This window comes from Sinohyriopsis cumingii, chromosome 11 (genome assembly GCF_028554795.1).
Source record: "Sinohyriopsis cumingii isolate HCF-2022 chromosome 11, ASM2855479v2, whole genome shotgun sequence".
Lineage (NCBI taxonomy): Eukaryota > Metazoa > Mollusca > Bivalvia > Unionida > Unionidae > Sinohyriopsis > Sinohyriopsis cumingii.
The window spans coordinates 49,514,726-49,537,208 of record NC_142971.1 but is presented as its reverse complement, the minus strand read 5'-3'; the positions used below and the strand labels follow the sequence as shown (position 1 = coordinate 49,537,208).

Below are 22,483 nucleotides of genomic sequence, written 5' to 3'. Positions count from 1 at the left end.
GATCTTTTTTATTGTTTAAGGTACGTCATGGGAGGGACACTGACCCATCTAAGGGTGTTATTCGAGAAGCTAAAACAGAGAAACCTAACAGTGAAGCCAAGAAAAATGTGAACTCGGAGCATGTAACTTCAGCACCAGTTTTGTTTACTCTTTTGAAAAGGAATTCATTCTACAGACAGATACCAGCGACAAATCTATTGACACCATTCTTAGCGCATCAATGGTGAAGAACATCCAAGATAGCAGCAATGTGCAAAAGTAGAAAAAGAAAGTTTTTCCAATATATGGGCTATCAAATACCTTTCATACAACCTGATGGGAGTAGTATTCTCCATAGAAACAAAGCACAACCCACTCACCTGGCTTCATCAATTCAAGGACAAGCCCCAAAGGCTGTTCCGCTACCCATACAATTTTCAAATTTATTACTGGAAGAGGAAAGACATCATCAATGGTGATGGACTTTCAAGAATATGATTTCAAGTTCACTTGGCATGATAAAATCCTGTCTACAGCATTTTGAACTGATATGTAAAAGTTTTACCTATTTATGTATTTTATGTTTAGTATTACACTCAAGTTAAAATAAGCAACAAATGAGGTAAAATATAATAGTATTGCATCCATCTTTGCATAGATCTACAACAGGATAATATAACTTTTTTCTCTCCACAGTAACTGCAATTTATAGACAGAAGTAACTCTCATGATCTGAATTCTACAAGAATTTAGGTCCTTGTTTATGTGAGACAGACATTCATAACATTATGTCAAAAACTGTTTCTTAACAGTTTTCTCCTAAGGGTAGAGGTGTTAAGATGCTATTATAACAGTACAAGTTCCAAGTATGGATGCTGGATGTGTATAACAGTCTAAGTTTACTGCCCTCAAGTATGTGTTGAGTGTGTTTTAATGTCAAAATTCTCATTAACACCAAACTAACCATGGAGAACTTTGTGGAGCAAATGTGGTCTGGTGTTTAATAATATCCAGTTAAAAAACAATGCTTCATACTTTATCAGGTATTCTGGATTGTAGAATCAGAGAAGTCAATTAAAGAATTTTAAAGCTATAATGTCTTTTATGTTCTTAAAAGAATCCTGCAAAAATTCGTCATTGACGCATTATATGCACCTCTCATGAATTTTGTCTAGTTATAGTGAAAGCATATTTCCTAGTAAAATACAAAGCATGCAGTTTTGTGTATATGGTGATAAGTAAAATAAAATCATGCTCATTCTGGGTTTTCCTTATCAGCCAGTAGATGGGGTGAGGTGATTGCTCTCTCACATGAAATAACATCTGCAAATTGGAACTGTGTCATTTTAGTATCATAAACAATTTTAGATTTTATCAGGTAAATTCTTTTACAAACTGTTAGAATTTTAGTGCCAAATGTTCTTGATGTTATCAATGATAAGTTTATATGTTCTTTTTCTGTAGACCAAATAATCTGTATATATTTCTATTAGAGATGCTTCACATGTACTTTTCTAATTCATTGTGACTTGCATATCAGTGAATTAATTACTTTATTACTAACACTCACAAATGCTGATTAATATATGACCATCATCGGGTCCTACATGTGAGCCCTTAATTCTGTTCAACAGCATCTTTGCTAGCCAAGGTTCCGATAACCCTATCCACACCTTGGCATATTGAGCAGATATTTCTGTGCTTTGGGTCTGTAAATTTCATTGAATCTGGTGGCAAGCCACCACATCCAATAAAATTAAGTTGTTCAAATTTGAGCACTGTTCCTATGTGATCAAGACTAGGGAAGTACACAACTTGAATGAACTGATAGCTAAGCAATTTTTCAGTGTTGGTCTGTGTTTGCACAAATACCATTCACTCAAATACACCTGTAATAGCTTCCCTCTGTTGCATAGTCATACTTTCGATGTTCAACTTACAAAGTATCCTTTTCAGGTCAATTGCAACCACCATTTATGGCAGATGTACAATGCGCCATGCTATTGGTTAGTTGGCATTATATACTAAGGGAGGCAACACATGGAATCCAACAGATGTCGCTAATACAAAGCACCAATAAAGCTGTTCGATCCGCCAAGGTGTAGAAAGGGTTATCAGAACCTTGGCTAGCAAAGATGGTTCAACAGGACCAATACTATTTCACAGTCACCCTTAGTCTATGAATAGCACTGCCTTGGCTACCAGAGATCTGCAATCCACCATTTCCAATCAAGAGCAAACTATGACAAGCTCTGGACAACATAGAACATAGTAAAACAGGAATTTAAAACGATACATATGCTAATTACTAACTATGGAAGTTATGTGCATGTATCAATTTGCCAGTGTAGTTTTACCAATAGACAAGAGTCCCTAGAAGGGGATTGTGCTCTATTAGCTGAAAGTAACTATCTTAGTTTCATCATGATTCATCCTCTGTATGAAGAAAATCCATATAGGTTTTAGGAAATACATGTTGAAGCATTTATATAAAAAGAAAATCCATATAGGTTTTAGGAAATACATGTTGAAGCATTTATATAAAAAAACTAACACAAAAGCTTTGATATGAATTTTATATAACTGTGACCTTGAGCCCAAGGACAAAATTAAATGTGGCAAGCAAAGGTGTCACTGCATGAACTGCTTAAGTTTCATAACAATTCATTCCAGGTATGACACTAATCCAACAAAGAGTTTAGTTAATATAAATAAATAAAAACATCGTAACTAAAATTTTGATACAATTCTATTACTGTCACTTGAACCCCAAGGTTACAGGGGTGAGCAAGTGTGTCATAGAATGAATTGTTTTGGCTTCATAATAAATAGTGCCTAGTATGATGAGAATCTATCACGAGGTATAGAAAATAACATTGAAAAATCTTCAATTACCAAAACATTAACTCATATTTTCTATGTAATGTTCACCCCAAGGTAAAACAGGTGAGAAAGGATGTTGTGAAATGAATTATTTTAGTTTCATAAAGATTCATGCCAAGTATGATGAGAATATATCATGGAGTTTATTTTGTCTATGCAAATGAAAAACAAGAACTAAAACCTTAACAAACTGTACTAACAGTGATGCCACTGCCTCAGCCTTCTGAAAAATGATTTCTATGTCTTGTTTCATAATAATATCGGCTCCACAGTAAACATATGAAACCAAAATGTTTCTTCAAGGTATGATTCCACAAAGGACCTCAGCAACTTCTAAAACCTATATATTGGTACATTAGTCAGTTCATCACTAAAAATGGAAACAAGCTATTTAGTGTATGGATACGATGTATATCTGGTTTTACAGTACTCAGAAAGCTTCTGTGTAAATATGTTCATCAGCGTTGATCATCTGAGATGATAGAAATACTGGAGGGAGCCAGCTGTAAGAAAACATCAGCAACTATCTTTTTCTTCCCAATTTTTTAGGTTAAACGCTAACAATACATTAATCAGTATTGAATGTCATTCTGCCAGAATGACAAAGGCAGGGTGAAATACTATATTGATTCTATGGGGTATGTAGTTCCAAATCTGACAAGCTGACTCCAAAGTCATTAGGTCCTGACTGCCTGGCACCAACTGGACAAATGGACACTTGTCAGCAGTTAGCAAATACTGTGTGCACAAATATAATGTCCAGAAAGGCAAATCACTTCTACTCTAATGCCAGGAGATGACCATTTAAATATCTTGTCTAAACTCTGGCCACGTAAGAAGGTCACTCTGAGTTATCCACTGAGGTCTTTTTCTTTGGTGTCTCTTGCCAAAATAATACTCTTTTCCCTGTTAGACATGCCATTAATAATTCTTTTATACTTACTCAGATTAAATTACACAGAATAATTATCTATCCCAAGTCTGTAACAAGAGAGCAGGCCAATTTTGTTTGCAGGTGTAGCTGAATGACACAAGAGTTAAAAAAAAAAAATACAAGGCCATACTTCACTAAAGCTGCCTTTTGCCTGAACATTTGTGACTAAACCATTAAACAGATTGGAACAGATGTGATAATTAAATAAAAGTGGAAGGAACTAAACATTTTTGTTGAAACTTTATGTTACTGACTGTGGCAAAATATTCAATTAGTGTTTAAAGTACTTAGAATAAAATGGAACAAAAGTTTCTACTAAAATGGTATAAGGGCCCTGAGTGGCCGAGTGGTCTAAAGCAGCGTTAAACCCTACCACAACAACAACAACTAAAATGGTATATGCAGTAGATTCCTTAAATTAAAGGAATTAAATAAAACAAGAGTCCCTTGATAAGGCTGACATTTAACAGGAAAAATTTGTTTTTCTTCGCAATTAAAGATTAGAACATTTCTTACTTTGAACTGCAGAGAGCTGAAATCATCTCGATATTCTTCAGCAATAATAAGATTTTCAGTTAGCTGCTGTAGATGTTAGTTTTGGTACCATTTTAATTCAGGACCAACAAAACATCATCTAAGTCTTCTGGTGGAAACCTTATGTTGATATGACATTCAATTTTGGAGAAGTAACAATAACAAGATTTTCAAGATGGCTGCCATGGTTGCCATACTGGATATCAGACTGGCAGCATTTCCATTTAGAATCAACTAGATAGCATCACAAGTCTTTTGGTGAAAACATGATATCAATATGACCAGCCATGTAGGAAGTCAGATCGATACCATTTTCTATGAGGCTCAACTAGACATCATAAGAAGTCTTTCAGTGAAAACCTCATATTGATATTACCATTCATTCAGGAGTTGCAATAACAAGATTTTCAAGATTTTCAGGTCATATTGGATGTCTGAGCAGTACCAGTTTCATGTAGCACCAACCAGACATAAGACAAAGTCATCAATAAGGGAGGGGCCCTGAGTGGCCGAGTGGTCTAAAGCACTCACCGTTCTGGATCACTGCCATCTCACCTCTGTCTGCATGGGTTCGAGTCCAAGGCTCAGCTAGTGTGGGTACGTGAGAAAGAGGCTGCCAGTAGCTTCTCGTGGGTCGGTGGTTCTTCCCTGGGTTTCCTAGGGTTCTTCCTCCACCAGTTGCACTGGCCACCATGTATATCCTATCTTGTGCTGAAAAATGGCGTTAAACCCTAGAACAACAACAACAATATTAATAAGGGTTTTGGAAATTTCTTACAAACTGTCAAGGAATGGTGAATTTTGTAATTTATGTGTAATGTTGATGCAAAAGTGATTAAATACACAAGGAATATTCAAATTTGGTGACATCTAAATGCACCAATTGATGGGTGAATTTTGGTGAAATCATAAAATTTAAATATTCCTTATTTACTTTATCATTTGTGCATCAATATTGCACATAAATTACAAAAATAGCCAGTTCCTGACAATTAGTAAGAAATTTACCAAAACAAATTTAACTTATTAAGCCACAGTGCTATCTTTAGGCATGATGAGGATGTACCCTGCTTCTGAGCTCTGCAGCATCAAGGTCATTTAAGATACACCAAAGTGTGTGGTATCAAAAACAAGCAGACATAGGTTGCTCTACAATTATACCAAATTATCTGGACTTTCTATAAACATTGCAAAATACAGAGGGAAAAACATAATTTTTGAGTCCAGATTATTTTTTACACCAAAACTGTGCTGGTTGTCTGAACTGGATTTGTGTCTGGATTTTAGATTTTTCAGTCTGAGATCTATGGCAGACCAGCCTGAGCTGCATACAGGCAGGTGAACCTTTGCAAAAATGATAGGTCCAATAAGGACAAAAAAAAAGAAGTCCAACTTCTACCCTTCTGCTCATGTGCAAGTGAAATAACCAATAAAAATCTGTTTCTAACATGACCTGGCATCCGCCTAAACTAAAATCACTTGGAAGCAGATGTATTTGAATGTAATCAGAATTAACCTCCAAAATGCATTTCCTACCCCCATTTCAGAGAAAATGACAAAAACCTCTGGGTCTGAATAAGTTAAGAAAAACACTCTTTTGCAAAGTAGCCCTCCATTTCAGAGTAGCAACAAGATTTTCAAGATGGCTGATATGGTGGCCATATTGGATACCCAAATGGCACTCTTTTCATTTAGGTTCAATCAAACATCAAAAGAAGCCTTCAGGTGAAAACCACATGTAATATGATAATATTACTTTTTATTCAGTAGTAGTGATAACAATATTTTCAAGATGGCTACCAATTCAAACTAACAAAATATCCTTGAACTCTGTTCTCTTGATCTGCTTTGATTTAAAAGGTGTAACTTAATCATCAATCTAAAATCATCAATACATATTGGTAATAAGTATATAAAAGAAAGTTATTGCAGCTATGCCTCTGACACATAGTCTATATCAATACAAAATGGAGGTATGTAAGTGGGTATGTGACAAGAATGCATGAGTGTTCATAATCTTTGTTAGTACATGTATGCTTATGGATTCAAAAGTTTGAATGTGTATCTATGTTTTATTCAACAAAAGCCTATGACTGTTGACATTTTGAAATGTATATATACCATATGTATCATTTGATAATCCCAAGCTTGATGATAAATCCACTACTTATTTTACAAAATTTGTGTATTTATTTACCAAGTGTATCTTTACTGGATAACAAGACCATACCACCTCCACTTTTTTAACAAATTTATTTTGCTGGCCCAACCATGTTTTCATAGAAGAAATAATGTACACGTGTGTTGCATATATTTATATAAGTAATTCTGCTATAATAATTAAAGCCACATTTTGACATCTATTTCCATTTGTGATGCCATAATATTCATTTTGAAATACCCCAATCAAAAATTAGTAAATCTTGGTGACTTAACTTTCCCCCCATTTATAGTTTTCTGTATCTAGTAATGGTGGTCATATTTGATGATGGGCACCATTTGTAAAAGACTGAAGGTCTTTATGCCAGAATGCTTTCTGTCATATTTGGTCAAATTCTATTGAGAGGTTCTCTCTTAGAAAGTCATTTATATGCTTTACTTTTTTTATAGCAATGGTGGCCATATTTGACTGCAGCTTGACATCACTTGTTAAAAAATTTTATTTTTTAAAATCCACCCACACACCTCCAGCTGTCAGTCAATAATCCAGAAAGATGTTTTATATGGTATTCTACAAAACAACACACAGAAATAGCTATGTGTGAAATGTTGTACAATTATGCAGGAGTCAATCACCTTGACATGCATTCCTGCCATACTTTAATTGATGGCACACAACTCAAGTATTTGTGTTAGACATCATATACAAATTATTTAGAACTTAATCATTTTTTTTCATTTTTGCAAGATTTAACAATAAACTGAAAAGGATGTCTCTAAAATTATTGAACTTGTGAAACAATATCCTTAAATTTAAAGACACTAACATGCTAATGAGTGGGTACAGTCATCTTAATTTTGAATATTTGTCAAGTGAAAGTCATTGATCTCAAGATGCCATCTAATTTGGTCTAATTATGTTGGGAAATTCATTCAAAGGCTGCTCTATTTTTAATAAAGGTGGCCATATTTGATGGCAGATTAACATCATTTGCATGTAACTGAATACCATCAATGCCAAAATATATTTACTGTCAAATTTGGTAAAATTATGTTAATGGTGTTTTTTGGAAGAAGTTGTTGACAGATTTTTCTGGTTTTAGTATAGGTAACCAACTGGTCATACATGGCAAGAGATTAGCATGATTTGCATAGACTTAATAATTTAAGTCATATATGATTATTGATAGCAGATAATAATAATTTGATCAAATATGAAGACTTCATGCCTGGTGTTGTATGTCAAATTTGGTCAAATTCTGTTGAGCAGTTTCTGAGAATAAGTTGCTTATAGATTTTTTTAACTTTAGAAACGGGGCTTTATTGGTTAGATATTGGATCAGCATCCAATGAACAAATCGGAATGGCCTTGATGGCAGAATCTGGCTGTAAAATATTGTGCAAATATGTCAATCCGTTTTTGACATAATAAATAGTAATTGTGAATTCTGAATGCATGGTGAACACCAGATGATGGAGCGTATCATAAGCCTTGTGATCATGTAAGCTAAAACACAATGAAAGAAAATAATTTTGTTCTCTGTGTACTATGTTGTACAAAAGATATGATTTGTGTAATGTGTTGCTAAAACAATATGATTTGTGTAATGTGTTGTCCAACAATCATGATTAGTGTAATGTGCTTTCCAATAGACATGATTTGTGTAATGTGTTGTCCAACAGACATGATTTGTGTACTGGACTGAGATAATCTGCAATTTAACTTCAGGCTATTCCTTAGATCCAATCCATTACACATGTATACAGCCCCACAGGTATCAGTACATACTTATCCCTGAAGAGAGCTCAAAACAACCTGTATTTTTCTAACCTTAACTTACTCCAAACCCTTTGATCCAGAAACTTTAACTTTAGGTATATAAATATATGTAGTAAGTTATTTCAACCAGATATAACTGCAAATTTGTTGCAAAATGAATGTATGCTCATTATCCATGTATTATTCATGTACACTATAGACGATACTATAAAATTAATATGTTCATGATTCAAGAATTTCTATCAAAATAAAATTACATTAATCTTCATAATCTTTAAAAATATTAAATTCCAAATACTTTTACAAAAGTGATTTTAATGAGAATTCACTTATAAACACAGAAAAACCCTTCCGTTCAGCAAACTTGGTTTTAAGCCAGAGCTAACAATACTTCAAAACTTATTACATCAGTATTTACATACACTTCGTTAAATAATTTCTCTTTATTTCAAAAGTGTGCTATAGCATTACATTTTTGTATTCATAATAGTACATGATATAAACTTGATTTACAAACAGAACAGTAACTGTGCACTTATAGACACCCCAAAAGGTAAAACTATGATAATAAGAACTGTGGTTGATTTCTGAATTCCTGTACAAGGTTACTGGCTAAATTTTGGAAGAAACTCACCCAGTGACACAGATGTACATGATGAAACTGCCTGCTCAGCCTCACTGATCCTCAACCTCTGAACCCAGGGCATGACACCCTAACAATGACCATTACTCCAATCAGCACAATTCCTGAGCTACATTAACACAGCAAACTCTCAAGTTATCCATCAGTGTTGCTGAAAACTTTCCATATAAATTCATTACAACTTTTCCAGGCAACATGCTTTTTTACATGGATTTCATTTTCACACCAGATGTATTGTCCGTAAAGGTGGGTTCCAAATGTGCAATTGTAAATCTGTTGGTTCTGACCATTTAGGAGAACCTATCTCCCAAATGGGGCACCAATCAAAAAATTTCTGGCCTTGAAAAGTCTATACAAGATTTCACAAATCACAACAAAAATACTTTCTGTGTATAAGGTAAGATATTCATAGTGTAATGGTATATCGCACAATCACAGTAAGGTGTAAAGTGAGAGACTCCAAAGCCACTGAAGCTGATCACCCCTACCAGTAGCATTAATTGACTGGTCCTTTGTGCAGCTCTGTGTTAAGAATCCACACCATCTGTCCAGCCAGCTGTAATAGACTGGTTGTCATCAACAAGTTCTTTTGCCTCTCCAGCTGCACTTCATGTCACACAAAATAACAGTCAGAGTGCCAGTCTAGACAACCTGAGGTGAAAAGGCAGCTAATATTTATAACTTGTCAGCCAGATTAAATATACATTATCACCACAAAAGAGTTTTTTATTATCAATATTTACCTTTTAAGAAACTTTCTGACATTGATATGTACCACAAAGATACCTTAATTTAAATACATTGCACCATATTTCCATAAGCCTATGAACTTCATGCATTCTCATGGTAGACATTTCATTATCCATTCTTTAAAATTCATACACCTTACAGAATATTTTAAAATATAATAATATCAGATGAAAGCTAAATGTGAAAACATTTGTATTCATATAGTGTATCACATACAAATGGGTTCTGGTAATTATTGAGCTGTCACATTTTCTTTGAGAAATAACTGGCATATATTGCTGTTTGATGATTACCAAGAGTAAATAACTGCAGAAAATGTAAACACCAAACTATACAAGACTCAACCTCTATAACAGCCCTTTACACTGCCATTTATTCTTCTTTTACAACACCTATTCTTTTGCCTAACAGAACCAAATAAACAATCTATTGTCTCTTCCAGGCTACCCTCCAGACCCAACTGTTTTTCTACTGAGACTTGGGGTGACCCAACAATGCTCTAACAATGTGTATCAAACAAATCAAACAAGGTTCATATAAGTGCAAATGGGAAATAACATCTGTCTGACCATACAATTTGAAAATAGTGGAAACAATGAAAACTTGCACTTAATTTCCCTGTATTTATAAGGATATACCTGAATTCAAACGAGTCAGTGTTCTGATTGCTCCTAATGCTTTCAAAGTGTTAATCCTCCTGTTATCAATTATGTTGACCTTTCGGCCAAACCTCTCATTGACCGTTGCCAGATATATTTTCAAAAAGTTATCATAGCTGCTGGATATTGATGAAATTTATTATAAAACAAAAACAGAAAATGTTATATATTGTAAATAATAATTGTTATAAAAATAATTCATATCATCATCAACTGAGGTACTGGACATTGTGTATAGTTTTTTTTTCCTGATCTGATGTTGTCTTTTGTTTTGTTATTATGAATTTTTACTTTTTCCCATCTGAACTTTTTATTTTAAAAAAATTGTATTCGGTGTGAAATATTATGGTTAGTTTTTTGCTTTTTCATTAGCTTTGTGTTTAACACATTAACCCCTAGAGGTTTATGTTGTTTTTGACTGAAATTCAAGTAGGAAACACATTTTGAAAGCTATTTTTGAATACATCTTAATACATTAACTTCTAGGTCATTTCCAATAACCTAATGCCTAGTTGTGTTAGAACCTCATTTTTCATTGGCTATTTGGCTCCTACATGAGCAGAAGGGTAAAAGTTGGGAGTGCTTTTCTTGTTGCTTAACAGACCCATTATTTTCGTATCGAGACCACTCTTTATTTCAAATACCAATCTTATCCTACTTTTTGCAAACGTTCATCTGTCTTTTTGCAGTTCATACTGGTCTGAGTTAGAGCTAAGGCCAAAAAGTCTAAAATTCAGACACAAAATTGGGTGGGAAAAAAATCATGTCCAAAAAATGAGTTTTTTTCCCTCTGTATTTTGTAGTAGTGCAACTAAAACTTCCAGATTATTTGGTATCATTGTAGAGCTACATCTGTCTACCTTTCTATAATACCACCCACTTTAGTGTATCATACATGACCTTGATGCTACGGAGCTCAGCAGTAAGCTACTACAACCTGCCACATAAACTCGTCGCCAGGGGTTAATGTGTTAAAAAGTAGGACCTAGACAACCTGCATACTGCTCTAAGTCCTTATATCACCAGACACACTTGCTACAAATCACAGTGGCTGGTATGACGACCATAGGAATCATTTATTCTAGCTCTCCAAAACCTAATGTCAGATATCAGTGGTAAGGACTAAGGTCGCCAAAGTAACAAGCCTGTAGCAATAATATAACTGCATAATTTTAAGAAGTAAAGAGATTAGGAGACAGGCACTCATATCTATATAGTCTTATTACAGTCTGGGGCTGTAGGGTGTTTGAATAATAAGGTTTTATCATTGATTTAAATAATGTCACAATGTTACTACACTTAGATGATGTTACTACTCTACTACACTATTTGGCAAAAGTCACAAAAGCAGTTAAGGACAGCAAGGAATAAATCTCAGATTTTGAAAATACATTGTAGTGTTTCAGTTTCATCTGAACCCACAGGTTTGAAAAGTATTATTCACTTTGCTAATTTGAGCAAATATCTCCCTGTCCACAATAAGTGCTTCTGAAATTGGACTTTGTTCCAAATGACCAGTCATATGATGACCGCTCCGGTGGCCTAAGTGGTTATTGCCTCCACCACAGATATGGGAGGTCACGGGTTCGACTCCAGCTGGGTCATATCAAAGACTAATAAAAATGGTACTAACAGTTGCCTCGCTTGGTGCTCAGCATTAAGAGGTTAGTTACTGGCCAGCATGGTGTCAAGATAATGTGACTGGGTGGGACATAATGCTTCATGTCTGTGGCATGATACCCCAGTGCTAGACATCACTATAAACTGCCACAATGCAGACATCGTAGCGATATAACTGGAAGACTTGTTAAAGCTACATTAAAAATCCAATACACACCCACACCCTAGTCATATGACTGTGTTATACAGTGTATGACAAACCAAATTTGGAAAGCATAATCACTAATAATGATGATTCATGTACTCCCTTGGGGCCCATATGGTCAAATATAGATAGTACGATAGTACAAGTATCAAAGTGTTGTAAATTCTTCAGCCTATGAGTATAACCTTGAAAGGAAAAAAGACATCACACAGGCCATATTAATATACAAGGACCCTGTAATAAAATTGATGAAATGAAACTTATATTAAGATAAAACAATATACATATATGTATTCAATATATTTCAAATTTTCAGCTGAAACTAAAGCATCCTAAAAGAATGTTTGAAATTGAAGGTTACCAAAGGCCATTATGTAAAGATAGGACCAAAAATTATAGAGGTGGAGGATTAAAAGTATATGGGGGGGGGGGCCAGAGTGGCCGAGTGGTCTTTAGTGCTCACCGTTACGGATCACTGCCATCTCACCTCTGTCTGTGTGGGTTCGAGTTGCAGGTTCGGCCTATGTTGGTATGTGAGAAAGCTTGCCAATAGCTTCTCGTGGGTCGGTGGTTCTTTCCGGGGTTTTCCCGGGTTCTTCCTCTACCATTAATACTGGCCGCCATGTATAGCCTATCTTGTGCTGAAAAATGGCGCTAAACCCTACAACAACAACAACATGTTAGGGACAACCACACCACTATCAACATACAGTCATACCTGCCATAACATGAAGTGTCACATAAAAAGCACGATTCTAAACTCCCAAAACTTCCCCCGGATGTGATTGTGCTTAGAAGACAATTTTCTGGAATCCTAGCTGAAAAAGTTTTTTTCCCAAAACAAAACACTACAATTCTTGATGACTATAATATAATTATGCCTGTAATCAGTATTAATGAAACACAGCTAAAACAATCCCTGGGGTATAGGGCTGATATAGAGGCTATTAAAAGGTAAGGCAGTCTGAGATAAACAACCACCTTTTGGAGATTACTTAATTCACTGGCAATAACTAGGTCTGCTAAGCACTGCTGATGTGTAGAATCACATTCTGCTGTGGGAGAGTCCATTTTGCTGATTTGCATAGGTAAAGTACACAAAGTAGAACAACCTCATCTGATGTTAAGTACATCAAACTGACATGCTGAAGAGTCAATGTTATTATATATCACTGCACTGAATAAGAATGCTGAAGCTAACTATATAAAGTATGGCAGCAGCAGCAACGTTTCTTTGAAGTCTGATTTTTTACTCCATATATAAAATGCAAAACATGATTATTTCAATGGTTGGAATAGCGTTCGAGTGTGATTTATTTTTAAGAGTGTGATTCAGTAAGCAATACACTATCAGCAAGCAAGCAATGCCCAGCAAAAAATAAATTTCAAAATCCCAGGTTGCCAGTTTTAATTTGTCAAGCACAACAGAAAGGGGGAGCATTTAATTCATTGCGAATACTTCAAACATATCTACATTAGCATATTTAGGCACAAAATTTAACATTCTGATTCGTTCTCTTTATTCTCAATTCATTATCTTAATGTTGATAAAATACCATTGATTGACCCATGCTTTTCAGGAGGATTTTAGCCCTCAGATAGATTGATGAAAGACAATATTAAGCATACAGTCATGTTTGCACAGTTGAACTGGACAAAGGCACTTTTTATTAATGTATCACCTGCAAAGACCCCATTATAATATTATGGTCTTCCTCCTTCCACCAATGAAATGGCCAGTCCTAGTGTGATCTATAATAATTTTTCTATCAAGACAAGCATCTCTCTGGTCAAACTGCATCAGATAACATTCTGATAATGCCAACATTATGGTCATCAGTTCTGACAAGGATCTGCCCTTAGAATCCAACAGGGATGTTTGGACAACAGTACCTTACAGTCCTGAGTGAGTAAAAAGATAAGCATTGATGACAAATGCATTATCTTCAAACCCCTTACTGAACTATTGAGAGCAGCAAAGACTGCATCAATTTCAGTATATATTTTGCCATCCAATGGATTTTAAAGACGGAAACTTGATGTATGTTTGTACTTAATGTCAGTGTGATTGTGATTATGCAAGTGTTCGCACAAGTGTATGTGTATGGCATTGATGTTTGACAATGCTTAGTTTACCAAACATTTCTTTCTTTTTAAGTATATTAAATGCTTTGAAAAACAACAGACAAGTTTATTTTTTATTCAAATTTGAATTTCCAAACATTTTTAATGGGTTTATATGAAAAGATAGCATATTCTGAATTCTATATTGCTTTTTTGATCATGCATGTTGACCCCTGACTTGGGACCTCAAAACACTTTTTGATCTATAACAGAGTGGTCCAACTAATTAGGCCCGCTAGCCAAATGCGACCTGTGGGTGATGCTCATACAAAACATTAGTTCTATAATTATAGGATAATTACTATAAAATATATCATGTATGGCCCACAAACTTTACATTACTGGTCCATGTGGCCCACAGTGTTGAATATGTTGGACAATCCTGATCTAGATGAAACCAATGACACAAGGATGATCAACACTTACCGATGAAAACTCAAGGGTTAAATATACACACCAAGCAGAATGGTTAAGGACCAATACTCACAAACACAGGAAAACCAGTGAGCTAGCTAATTCTAGGGGAAATGAAGATGACAAGTTATGCAGGAATAAAGTTACAAAACTCATTGAAAAAAGCTAGGAAAAATGACAGTATGAAAATTATTCGGAATGAATAGAAGGATTTCAAGTCTGTTTGGGAAATGTTTGTGAAAAAAAATCACATCCTGGTAAAAGTGCAAAATGCAATGCTGTTAAAACTATTTAACAAAGAAGGCTGCAATGTTTACCCAAATTTAAAATTTATAACTGTGTATACATTTAACAATAACCAAAGCAATGTTGTTTAATTAAAATAATGAGAAACTCAACCTTTCCCCCTATCTACCCATTAGACATCCTGAACAGCTGGCATATATCATAATGTGTATGCATGTCCTTCAATTTGGAACAGTTTCATCTGCTAAATGTCTTTAACCTATTACTATGATAGGATTCAGTTATAAGATGTGTCTTTGCTGAATATGTTTGAACAAATTAGTAAAACATCACAAGAACCATCAAGGTGTTGTTTCCAAATACAACATTTATGTGTATAGGGTGCTTTGTGGATATACAATGAATAAGAAACTATGTGTAGCTTACAAACTTATAACAGTGTTTCTTTGACATAAAATGTTACTAATGAAAGTTTCTGTAAAAAAAATGTTTTTAAAGGTAAATAATGTAGTTTACAGATTTTTTTAAATCAACTTTATCAGTAAATCAACTATATGTACAATTATCTTCAACCTTTGCTATATAAAAATACTGAACAGAAAATCCTGCTAAACAGTTCAGAGCATTTACATCTGGGTAATTTGATGTGACCTCCTATTTGGCTCTTGTAAAAACCTGGTTTTCATCCTTACAGAAATCATTCAAGTTAAGGGTCTTATTTTGAAGTATTGCTCAAGTAATCGTCTTAAGACATCACTGAATGGGTTCAGCCTAAGTGGGTACGTGAGAAAGCTTGCCAGCAGCTTCTCGTGGGTCGATGGTTCTTTACGAGGTTTTCCCGGGTTCTTCCTCTACCATTAATACTGGCCGCCATGTATAGCCCATCTTGTGCTGAAAAATGGCATTAAACATAATGGTGGAGATTATTTTTAACGACTTTAATTTTATTTCAAAGCTGTGGTGCATCTAGTATGGAAGACCAAATCAATCACTGCATCTAGTAGCTGAGGGGGTGGATCATGAGCCTCCTAATCCAAGGGTTGCTGGTTCTATACCTTCTTAGGTCAGTCCAAATTAGCTGCCTCATTCTGTCTTTGGGAAAGGCACTAAGTTCCCATTTCCTTGGGATGTTATAGTCAATAATTAAGAATGCTGTTTATAAACCAACAAAAGAAATCACAAGCAATATAATAAGGAGGCTCTTGTATTGATGACAATAAACCATGGCAGAGAAACATTTACCTATAAACTTTCCATTCTGTACAGATGTTATTCAATTTCTGTCTGAAGTCAATTTCATAACCTTAGAAATGACTGTAATGAGGTATGTCAAATAGAAATGTACATACTCAATATGTGTTTAGATTCTGCACTGGAACTTATGTTTCCAGCAATAATTATAATTGTAATAAGGATGATAATACACATCTAAATTTCCTTATCAGAGCATTTTCTTGCACATAGTTCTTACAGGTCCTAAGAATTTATTTTCAATAACTTTTCAAGGAATTTATAAAGACTTAACAAAATTGTCAAGGACAACTTATTGCACATGGTTCTTACTTCCAAGAAAGTTGATTTTCAACAACTTTTCAAGGAATTTATAAAGACTTACCAAAATTGTCAAGGACAACTTCTTGCACATGGTTCTTACTTCCAAGAAAGTTGATTTTCAACAACTTTACAAGGACTTTAAAAGGACTTACCAAAATTCTCAAAGACAACTTCTTATGGAGCCAGATTTTTTTCTCCATGTGTTACTTTATTTATCAATGCATAAACAAGAATAAAAGCTGAAGAACAAAATACCGAATAAATTAGTGCATCATAACAACACAACGATACCACTGCATCTTGTAACTACCCCAACTCATGTGTCTGATCCGCTCAAATTTATCCCATTCATATACTATTATTTAAAAATATGTCAATAACAGACATCTTGAATTTTAAAAGTTATATATTTTATTCAATTTTAATATGTTGTATTTTCTCAGATAAACTTAAGGAATTTCAAGAAAATTACTAGAAAAGTTATTGGATAAAAATTCAGAGCAACTGCTCAAATTAAAGGATTCTGAAGTTTGTCTTAACCATATACTGTACAATTCAGCATGTGTTCAAATTGTTATCTCAAAATCCTTTAAAACACCATTTTTATTTGCTGATCAACATACTGAATTGCAATGGCAAACCAACATGTTCAATGCTGAGAGAGAGAGAGAGAGGAGAAGGAAAAACCTTGTGTATATACACAATAATGAAAACGTGTGCAGGTGGAAAACAGTAAGTAACAAATGTATATAAACCATAATTTTTTTTTTGTCCTTGAGACATCTTATTTGCTTGTTGCATGAATAAGCAAAGTTATCTTAAATGTCAGGATGTGTATATTCAAGTCAAGCCAATACACACACACACACACACACACGCACACGCACACACTGCTATCTGAGCCAGGCAACATGTATAACTGGTGTTGAGTAAACAGGTGAACAAAGATGATGACCCAAGGCAGGCAAAACTGAAGGGAACAGAATTAATCAGGTAACATGAAACTGTATTACCTACCAGCAATATATACATGATAGTTGTAATGCTAGGAACCAAAATGAATCTGGCCCTGTGAACAAATTTTCCAGTTGTTTTGCTTGAAGTATTCAACTGCTGGTGTAACATTTTTTTATCATTTAACCTGGATGCTTTCCACATGTATAATAATAATAATAATAATAATAATAATAATAATGATGATAATAATAATAATAACTTTATTTACACACAAATAGTTTTATGGAACTAATCTATCATGTATAAATCAAGGACAGGCCAAGTGGTGAGCTTCCTCACATCCACACAATTGTGGAGCCGAGACTGAAGCTCTGCGCACAGAGGCATCTGCAAAGTGCTTGCCTGTGGCATAGATCCACTCTTACATAGCCCAGCTACTAAAACAATGCATGTCAGCCACCCTGGACCCCTACATAAAACTAAGGAAAAGGCTAAACTTGAACTGTTTGGTGAAAAAGGCCGATAGGTGTTCAAGTCGAATACAGTCTAGTCTTCATAATCTGAAATTCACTTATCTGACTGTTGCTCTTATTTACCACAAAAAATCACGAGTCCTTCGATGTGGGCCATCAAAAGTAAACAATTTTTTTTTTATAAATGCAAATGTAAAATCCATCTTTATGTTCTCAATAATAATTCCTACAAAGTACTTATACATGTAGTAGCATTTGTAAGCACTCAACACAACAGTGGCTATATTGTGCCAAGAGAAGAAAATGTTCAAAATAAAGGGAGAAAACAAAGAGCAGCACAAATTCTTCAGAGAGATATAACTTTCCATATGCAAATAAATGTAAAAAAAAATATATATATAAATTTGCTAAAATGCCAAAAAGTACATGTAATATAAAAAAAACAAGTGTAAAATCCCCAAAACACAGTAGATTAAAAAAATATAAACAGCATATTTTTTAACAAAATGTCAAGATGTTTGTCTCATTGAGAGGAAGATGGCACTTGGCAAAAATGTAGTTTACTGTCAGTGGATACTGGCATGGTATACACACTGGTCGAACTTCACCCTGCACAATAACCACCTTGTCTCTGCAATTTGTTCTAAACAAGGGATACCACTCTCCAATATTGGGTCTGATGTTCTGAAGTTTGTGTTTGGAGTTTTAATTAATTAATATTTTGCATAGCATGACAAATATGCTGAATTATGCCATATTCAAAACTGGTATAAGGAAACTTTCATTCATAAATAGGTGACCACATGCAGTTTTGACAGCTTTATCTGCTCTTTCAATACCCATTATACCAATGAGACTTGTCAGCAAACCATACAGAATACTTTTCAAATACTGTTTGAACACATCCTGTTTCTGTTTAATCCGGGATATTAACTAGTTGTCAGTACTGCAAAGTTTTCAATGTGGAAAGGCAATCCAAAAAGACGACAAAATTTTTTGTTGAGATGTTTCAATGTAAATCAAAGATGCTAGTATCGTTATTTCTTTGGCTTCACAAATTTTGGCTTTATCTGGTAGCCTGCTCAATATAATGCCATTGGATGTTGCAATGACAGCTCAAACTTTCTCTCCACATTTCAAACCATCTGTACGTCGGGACAGATGTCAATGATAAATGGCTCTGATTGCATTGCGTTTACTCTGAAAAAAGTAAGGATTTGTTTAGGACTTGTTGAATTCACAAAATACCAATATACTCTTAGGTTTTGATAATCACAGTATTGATTTGGGAATAGAGAATTCTGCAATACACGTATTTGCAACACTGATTTTTTTTGCTGCGTCTACCATCTGTACTCACTTATAAGACAAGCCCAACTGCAAACTGCACAGACCCAGATGTGCAATCATGTAACACACTGGCATATCTAGTTCTGTGCAGTTTGATAGAAGTAATCAGTAGGACGAACAACAGAGACCTGCTCTGCAGGCATATTATGCTATAACAGATCACGATCTTTGTTGTTGCAGTTGAACTTCTCTTATAATCGAGTACTTGTGATAAGTGAGGATGTATTTGCATGCTAAAAGGTGGAAAGAAATTTGGTTTCTGAGTGTACAAGGTTTCACATTTGGGCTTAAAGACAATATGCAGGATTAGACAGGTTAGAATGTAGTTTGATAGTATAGTAAAGAGTCAGTTTCATTTGTCTGATATAAAGTGACTGGATCATTTGTCTCAACAAAGAGGCTTTCTGAACAGGAAAGTTCTAGAAGTCCTTGATTGTGTATTAATAAAAAATGTGAGCCCAATTTCTTCTGCCTCTGATTTCTGTTTAAGCTTAGCTGACATTCAGGAATAGAGAATGAATACTCTTTTGATCTATGGTATATTAGGACGTCATTGACAATAAACAGTCAGTTCTTACATTAAGGCATGTCACTATGCTGTTACTTTAATTTTATGATGAACAGGATGACTGATAATATGTTGCCAAGACAAACCAATCACATGATGATGCCTTCCAGAAATGGTGCATTATAGATTGTATTTGCTTGCAGCATAATTTAACATCTTTCTTTCCATCCTGGATCTATTGCAAGTCTGGTCCAAAGGTGTTTTCCTTATGGAAAATTCCCACCAACCCTCCAAATCCTACTGGGAATTATAAATTTCTGTTTCTGTTACTCTCATTACTTCATTAATGAATTTTCTAATTTCACTATGCCAAACAAAATAAAAGCATTGTAAGTTCACAGACCTATACCCGTTTTTGTATATAATTTGTAAGAGGCCATCACTTTTCATGAAAAAGAAGGTGGCCTTGTATAAATGATGTGGCTCACAAATATATACAAAAATGAATTATTTTGGTGTCAGAAAATGTGGTCAGATTTTAGAATGACCTCTCGAGGAGAACAAAAATGATAAATATATATTATACAGGTGTCAAGCAAGGTTGTTTCTGATACTGGGTGGCCTCTATTTATTTAGAAGGCACATCATACCACTGTCACTACCAATTAACCTGTACATGTGATCTGTCCACAAATACCAACAATATAAATTTCCATATACCATACAAAAAATTTGGTGATAAAGTTTGTCATAGATCCACTTTTACATAGCCCAACTACTAAAACGATGCATGTACCGTACATTAAAATCCCAGTAGACCAATCACTCAATACTTCAATGGCATCAATCTTTGCTCATTTGCAGCACTAAGATTTTACAGTGACATCAAAACCAGAACAACTACCAACTCAAAGGAGTTTTTGAAGCTGCAGTTAATTTTACTCATAATTAGAAACATATTCAAGGGAAATCCATCTGACCTGGTTTGTAACTGGCAAGTTGCTAAAGGACTTGACCTTGTTTACAGTTTGAATGATTATGAACTGTCTGGATAAGTCTCATTCTGCTTTCTGTACTGGGTCCCAGTTTTGATTTAAGGGATGATTAACTGGAAATTAGTTATTCCTAGCAGTAACATCAGTATTGGAAGATATTCATTTGTGTTTATCTGAGAGGATTCATTTATTTAATTCAATCATTCATTGGAATTATAAATTCAGATCTAATAGTTGTTTCTGAATTACTGTGAATTCATTTAAAGACATTTTGGAATTATCTCATAATGATTCATCAACACTATCAGGACATCAGTACAATAGTGAACTTCATTCTGAATACCACTGGAACTCATTTGGATTACTTGATACTTTTGGACTTGATAGAATTTTAAGGATTATTAAGGATTTAATTCACTATACTGTAAGTTATTTGTAATATTTCACTTTGTATATTAAGTAAATAGGTTATATTTTGATTTTTACAAAACTTTTTGGATTTCACTTTTTTTTTTGTTATTTAGTTTAAGACCATAGAGTCATAACAGATTACACATCTAGCATGCTTTCAGAATTTAAAAAAAAAGAAACTCTAAAGCATCTCAGATATAATGTTCCACTATCTAGCAGCCATCAACTTTTTTTGTATTCTTCATGATTTAATTGAAAAGAAACCAAAGTTACTTTTAGATTTAAGTCAGATGCTCTACTAAGTATGCAAGGCCTATTTTACAAACTAAACCAAAGTTACATTCAACAGCATTACAATATGCTTGCCAGACTGTCAGATAAAAGAGTCCGGTTTGCAGAGCTGGAAATCAAATCTGTCACAATTACAAGACTCAGTATAAAAGAAATAAAAATGGATTTCCAAATTTACATGAGATAAAAGTTTTTGTTAGATAAATGAATGTGGTGATTTTTTTTTTTATTGGCAACGTTGTTGGCTGTTTAAACTTTTATATACAACCATCGGTTTGGAATCCAGAAATTCAGAGGCCCCATGAACGGAAGCCACAAACTGGATATAAAATACAATGAAATTTACATATTGTTACATAAAAAAATTCTTTGTCCATAGTGACAAACCATCAAAACTGCATTGTTATAATATAATTCGCTTATCTTGACATCTAGCATGAGTACTGTAATCTTGTGAAATATCTGCTTTTTTGTTGTTGACATTTCTGGTAACTCAACCAGATGAGGTATTAACTCGTAATCTATCTTTCATCGGATTTTTGGCCGCTCGATAGTAATTATAATATTTACAAAGACTAACATTTGTATGTGGATGGTAAGTAAAATTCGTCTTCTTTTCATTCAGAATTAAATCCTTCAGAACACTCATATTTTCTGTAATAATCCCTGTCATCAAACCAGAACAACTGTGTCTCTATCGTCCGTTGACCCATTGTTAATTTTCAGACACATGCGTGGAAGGCAGCATCATGCTGCTATCACAAATGTAAAACAAACAAAACAAAAAAAATGCTTCTTACTTACTGGTTTATTAAATAGGCATGGAGAGACAATAACTAGAATAGTCCAAATGACGGCCAATTCCTTTTTACAAAAGTACCCAGATAAAATAGTTTGCTAAAATTTCAAAGGAAACGGATTACCTTTGAAGCACTGATTGGTATGAAAACATACTCAGCAAATGGAAACAAGTCAGTCTCAATGATGCAATAGAATTATTTGATGTTGCCGCC

The 22,483-nt window shown here is 34.3% G+C and overlaps 1 protein-coding gene across 3 annotated transcripts in view; it reads right to left on the bottom strand.

Moving 5' to 3' along the window:
- The window catches only part of LOC149788420 (IQ motif and SEC7 domain-containing protein 1-like), a 237,157-nt gene that overhangs the window by 173,129 nt on the left and 41,545 nt on the right, over positions 1-22,483 (bottom strand). The window contains exon 1 of one of the 3 annotated variants that reach the window (XM_089974393.1): positions 8,905-9,386. The exons of the other annotated variants lie outside the window; for them this stretch is intronic. Coding sequence (XP_089830519.1) covers positions 8,905-8,924 — 20 coding nt within the window. The 5' untranslated portion in view covers positions 8,925-9,386. Of the gene's footprint in view, positions 1-8,904; positions 9,387-22,483 lie in introns of those variants that run through there. 3 annotated transcript variants of the gene reach the window in all.